Raw genomic sequence first — 6,000 nt, 5'->3', positions numbered from 1 at the left:
GTTTCGGGTCTGTGGTCGGGCTGTTGAGGGGTGTTGCGCGGGTGGCGGATGCGATTAGTAGTAGCGGAGCTGGGGTCGAGGAGTGTGTTGGTGGGGGGCGTTTGTTTGTGGTGGGGTGGCTGTTGGTGTGGATTGGCTGGGTGTGGTTTGTGGTAGGGTGGCTGGTGGTGCGTGTGGTAGTGTGGGTGTCGCTCGGGTTGGTCGCGGTGGGTTGGCGGCAGCGCGCGGTGCCTCGCCTGAAGCGCATGTGTAGGCGTACGGGCTGGGGTCTCGCGGGTCTGCGCGCCGGTCTCCGGGCTCCCTGGGTGGTGTGAGTTTGGGGTGTGGTGTCTGTTGGTGTGGATTGGTGGGGTGTGGTTGTTTGCGGTGGGATTGCGGGTGGCTGGTGTTGGATTGGTGGGGTGTGGTAGTTTGCGGTGGGGTTGCAGGTGGCAGGTGTTGTTTTGGGGTAGTAGTTGTTTGTGGCTGGAGGTTCGTGTGTGGGTGTCGCTTGGGTTAGTCGCGGTGGGTTGGCGGCAGCGCGCGGTGCCTCGCCTGAAGCGCATGTGTAGGCGTACGGGCTGGGGTCTCGCGGGTCTGCGCGCCGGTCTCCGGGCTCCCTGGGTGGTGTGTGTTTGGGGTGTAGTGTCTGTTGGTGTGGATTGGTGGGGTGTGGTTGTTTGCGGTGGGATTGCGGGTGGCTGGTGTTGGATTGGTGGGGTGTGGTTGTTTGCGGTGGGGTTGCGGGTGGTTTGTGTGGAAGTGTGGCCTGTGTGTTGATTGGTGTAGGTGGTGCACATCATCCTTTAGGGTGGGGAAGCGCCTGCGTGGGTCCGCCCACGCGTTCGTTAATTAAGAAGAAGAGCCCAGGAAAGCTTGAGGAAAGGACCTGCACGCAGGCGTCAAGCCGCAAAGATCGCAGCGAATCAGTCAGTCGCTCATACTATTTACAGGTTAAGTTACAGAAATGCCAAACACAAAATAAATCCCATCTCTGACTCCATAAACTGCTGGCAGTGGCAGAATACAGAACAGTGCTGTTAGACCTCGGAACACGAATTCCTTAAGCACGGGGGTTTCATGGAAAAGTGACGTCTATCTACGTCACTAGGCCTCGTTGCTGGGTCCTTTTTTCTAAAGTGAACCAGCCTCTACTCCCCTTGCTGCTGGTGGTTGTTGAAAAGTTTTCCAGGAGAAGTCACTCGGGGGTGTAGGGAGGGGGCGCATGGGTTGGGACACTCCACAACTGGGAGAGCGCGAGCCAGGCTGCCTGAGCAGCCAGCCGAGCCCAGAGGCACCGAATTAACTGTCGACGTGGGACCTCGGACACCAAGTGGCGGCGGCTGTGTCACACACCATGGCAATGCCAGGGTAGCTCGGCGCGCCGTTGCCTCCTAGCGTCTCCTTGATGTCCGGGAGGACACGGATCTCGGTGCGGCATGGCCCCGAACAGGGCAGTCCCCCGGCAAGGAGCGGCCGGTAGGGCGCGAGGTGAGGAGGGTGCACCCTGAGCTGGACACCGTCGCCTCGACACCCTCCCTTTCCCCCACCCAATCTCCTCCTCCCCTGGTACGGCCCAAGGAATGTTGTCCAGAAAGAAAACCAAGAAGGAGGTGTCTAAGCCCGCCGAGGTGCAGGGCAAGTATGTGAAGAAAGAGACCTCCCCTTTGCTACGCAGTGAGTATTAAAGGGTAGGGTGGCATGGGGGCTTGGGATGATCTTTGACAGCAGGAGAGCATGGGCTCCACAGACGCGGTGGGGTGAACCCCTTTATTGTTTAAGTTAGTGCGCCTCTCCCAGGGGCGTCCGTTGCTCTGTGTCAACAGAGCATTACAATGGATCCCATTAGGCACTGATGGGAAGGAGGGGGGTACTATTAGCAGATACTTTCTTCCCTTAAAAAATGTAAATGGGGATGATGAGAAGGGTGCATAATGATGCATGCTTTATGAAATGGGGACTATGGCTTTAAAACCAGAGGGGGGGTTGTTAGGCTCACGTTAATCTGCATGATGCTTTTGTGACTTTACATGTAGGATGGTGAGAATACAATTGAAGCCATACTTTTATTGCTAACATATTTCTATGATGATGTGAAAACTTATTTCAAAAAGGTAGCTGGTCTGCCCATGTGGGCGGGACAAAGACTGATATGCAAATAGTATTTCCCATCTGTGAAAGATACAGTGAGCAAAAAGCCATGGCTGGCTGCACGCAGAACAGGTTTTCATGCCATGCTCTTTCTGGAGAGGGGCGCCTGTAACCTTTTTTGAAAAGTAGTGAGAGGCTAGTTGATTATGTAATGGTTGCTTCCTATAAATAAAGAATTATTTAAGCACATGAAATGAAAAGCAAAACCTTAATAAATATCTGCATCAACTAAACCTGGGGAGATGTGTTCAGTTGCTAAAATTGTCCACATCCCTGATTCACCATTTAACCAAATTGTTTGATCCTGGGCAAATCATTTAATCGCACTGTCTTATCTGCAGCTCCGTAAGTGATTTGCTTAATAGCTTATGTTAATCATGCTATTATTAAAAAAAAGCCTGATGACTATAGAGTTGCTCCATGTATAATATTAGTGCAATTTAGGATTTTTACACTACAACGTTATTTGCCACTTGGCTGGCTTATGGCAACTTCTTCTAAAGTCACTTCCATGGTGCCTCAAAGTATCAAATGACTGATGATGGTCCTTGCAATGTCATTTTCTGTGAAGTCACTTATGTTGGTGCAATCCATATGCAAATGAGATTTGCATGTATTTGGGCAGAGCTCTAACAAGTTTCCTGCTTCTGTAATGGTCTTGCACTTGTATTTTTTTGTTGTGTATGTATTAAAATGCCATCATTAATGTTACCAAAAAAGTTGATTGAGGGGTGTGAATGAATACCATATGGAATTGCGCGCACTGCAGGATGCTTCTGATGCGCTACCACGTCCAAAGTGTTCTACTAAACCATATTTTGTTAAGTTGGCCGCCCTAACAATGAGGATGCTGCCATCCGAGCAGGAGCACACTGCAACCGCGTGTCCGCATCCCGTCCGCTGTAGCCTGGAGCAGTGCAGGACGCGGACACCAGACAGAGCTGTATGCTCTGCCTTCAGCTCCACTTCAGAAAGAAATTACCTGACTTCTTTCTGAAGTCGGACTAGTGAATGTGCTCAGGGACTTAAGAAAGTAGCGTTCTAGTAGCAGTGTGCATGCCACCCTGCAACTAGAGCGTTACTTTCTGTCCGACTCTATGCATGACAGGAAACCAAGAAGCTCGCCTGCTTCCCTGGAGTCGGTTGAGCGCAGGAGTTGGCAGGTAGGCTGAGTAGAGGCCAGGCCTTCTTTCTCGCAAAGATGCAGCAGCACTGGAGCAGGTAAGAACATTTTTTTTGTGTGTATGTTTATTGCTGTGCTGCGTTTATGATTTTTATTTATTTACATTTTTAAAGCGCTCACACAGCCCGTGGGCATCAAGGCGCTGTTACAGGAATTGTTTGTTCTAGTTGCGTAGTTGTTGTTGTCTCAGTTGCGTATTTATAACACGCTTAAATACCCAGAGGTTTCTAAGATGGGACCTGGGGATCGAACCTGTGTTGCTCCGTGTCATCTTGCTTCCAAGGTGAGCACATTGCCGCTGAGCTATCCTGCCGGGACATACACATGATGTATGTGTAGTGATATGTGTAGTGAGTGAATATTGTGTGTGTTTGTTTGTGCTGGCAGTGGAGTAGGAGGAGGAGTGGATTTTGGCAGGTGCTGTGTGTCCTAATGGCACTGCTACTTTTTTTTAATGGGCATCCGTGACAAACCAAACACTATATGTGTTATTAGATGGCTTGACCGACATGTAGGGGCAGCCAGTCTAGACCTTTCTTACTGTGGCATGATGGTGTTTTTTTTTCTTTTTCTGGGCATCTATGATAAACCGTTGGTTTATCACAAATGCCCATAAAAAGTCATACCACAGTAAGAAAGGGCTCGACTGGCTCCTGCCAAATGCCAGACTAGCCAAGTAATAATGCATAGCATACTTGGTTTAAAACGGAGTATGAATTGCATTATTGCATGGCTAGAATGCATTTGGGGGTAGCCAGTCTAACCCTTTCCTATGCATGACTTTTTTCCAGTGGTTTGGAGCAGGACACGGACAGCAGTATGGCCATATGCTCCCACACTGCATCCTCCATGCACAATGGGAGGTATGTCAGGAGCATGCTCTGTGTCCCACTCCAGGCCGGTGACTGCACTGCAGGCCCAAAGAGGGGCAGAGCCAGATGCAGAGCAGGAGCACATAGCTCCATGTCCCTCTCTTGTTTGAATGTTGCAGGTGGAGGGTACAGAGTCAAGTCATTTTATGGGTTGGGGGGGCAGGAACAATTCAGTTTAGCATTCATTTTCCAAGGTGCATTTGGAGGGAAAAGTAGCAGGGCTTTTTTTTATGACTTGCCCCCCCAACCCCTTCGCCCCCTCTTACTGTGTCATTGACGTATTTGTTTATGGGCATCTATGATAAACCAACTATGGTATGTGTTATTACCTGGCATAGACTGGCATTTTGGGGCAGCCAGTCTGACCCTTTCTTACTGTGGCATGACTTTTTTTATTTTCTGGGCATCCGGTCCGGGACAGCATTGTTACTGTGTGCTCCTGCTCGGCCGGGCTGCCTGTAGAACAGCAGTCTGAAGCAGGACATGGACAGCAGTATGCTCCTGCTCTGCATCCTACATGCACCCTGGGGGGATACCAGGAGCACACTCCATGTCCCGCTGCAGGCCCTTTGAGGGGCAGAGACAGGTGCAGATCAGGAATACACAGCTCCATGTCCCACTCTTGTCGAAATGTTTCAAGAGAGGTTACGGAATCCTCATATGGCGAGACAGGAACAATTGTCAGTTTAGCATTGATTTTCCAAGGTGCATTTTGGTGGGGGGAGTAGCAGGACTCTTGCAATGCTGGGTGCTCCCTTGGGGCTCCACATATCTGAAGCAATTTAATTTGATTTGGTCCTTAATACAAAACCCCATGTGAAGTAACATTTAAAAAATCAGTGTTGTACCAGTGTTGTACACCGTCCAGATGCCCTTGGGCTAGGAGCGCTATATAAATAAATAAGTACATAGAAGAGGGGCTGCAAATATTACTAGAATGTGAACTTTCCAGTAAGCTAATGACACAATCTACTTCCCCCTCAGATCTTTCCTCCTGCATCACAGAAGCCTGATTGCCATTAGACACTGGATGGTGATTCAGTGTCTGATGCAGGATTCCTTCAAAATTCGAGTACTATACCTCCTGGCCTCTAATGCCCCACATCTTTCTCCTCTGCCCCCCTCACTCCATTTACTATGGATCCTAATCCCGGAGATGAGTGACCTGAAACTGCAGCAGTTCATTACAGCTACATCTACCATGCTTAACCACCCTCTATAAAATCTGCTACTCTCTTCTACCCGGTTAAGATTCATATCCAACCTTGCCCTCATCACAGTGGATCACTCTTTACCCGACTTGGCAAAGTACTGAGCGTAGGGCCCTTTGGGTATCGTGCATGCAATGGATGGGGTTGCAGAATAACTCTGACACCAATATTTGAACCAACTCAGGAAGATGGGAAAGGTTGCTGTTTTATTAACAGTTATCTAAAACAGAGTTTACAACGGACATTGCTGGACGTTCACTCGAGCTCTCAATGCATTTCTCAAAGCGTATCCTTTTAAGCAGAAAATACATCATTTGTGACGTTGTACTATGTGGCAAATGAGAAAAACCTACGAGAAGTTGTGATAGGTTCAAGGGGAACATCTAAGTATACTTTCTATAAGGGGTGGGATTGTGATTGGTTATCTATCAGGTGGAAAATGTATGCCTACCTCTAAAACGTGTCGTCTTCAACACTATTAATTACACGGTATAGCATTGGCTCTCAAACTATAAGTCCCTCATTATATGGCCCTCTATAATTGGTTGGCATGGTCGTGCCATTCTGGAACTTTTGGTTCACTTAGCAGCAGGTAAGGTCAGAC

At 49.0% G+C, this 6,000-nt stretch overlaps 1 protein-coding gene across 2 annotated transcripts in view; it reads left to right on the top strand.

Annotated features, from left to right (window-relative positions):
• Positions 1–1,013: 1,013 nt before the first annotated feature.
• Positions 1,014–6,000, top strand: part of SAV1 (salvador family WW domain containing protein 1) — a 135,850-nt gene continuing 130,863 nt past the window's right edge. The window contains exon 1 of one of the 2 annotated variants that reach the window (XM_069638962.1): positions 1,014–1,656. In XM_069638962.1, coding sequence (XP_069495063.1) covers positions 1,563–1,656 — 94 coding nt within the window. In that variant the 5' untranslated portion in view covers positions 1,014–1,562. The remainder of the gene's footprint in view (positions 1,657–6,000) is intronic. The other variant, XM_069638964.1, reaches the window with a different exon arrangement.

This window comes from Ambystoma mexicanum, chromosome 14, assembly GCF_040938575.1.
Source record: "Ambystoma mexicanum isolate Mex_15411 chromosome 14, UKY_AmexF1_1, whole genome shotgun sequence".
Lineage (NCBI taxonomy): Eukaryota > Metazoa > Chordata > Amphibia > Caudata > Ambystomatidae > Ambystoma > Ambystoma mexicanum.
Note: the sequence above shows the minus strand (reverse complement) of the source record. Positions and strands in the feature narration are given on the sequence as shown.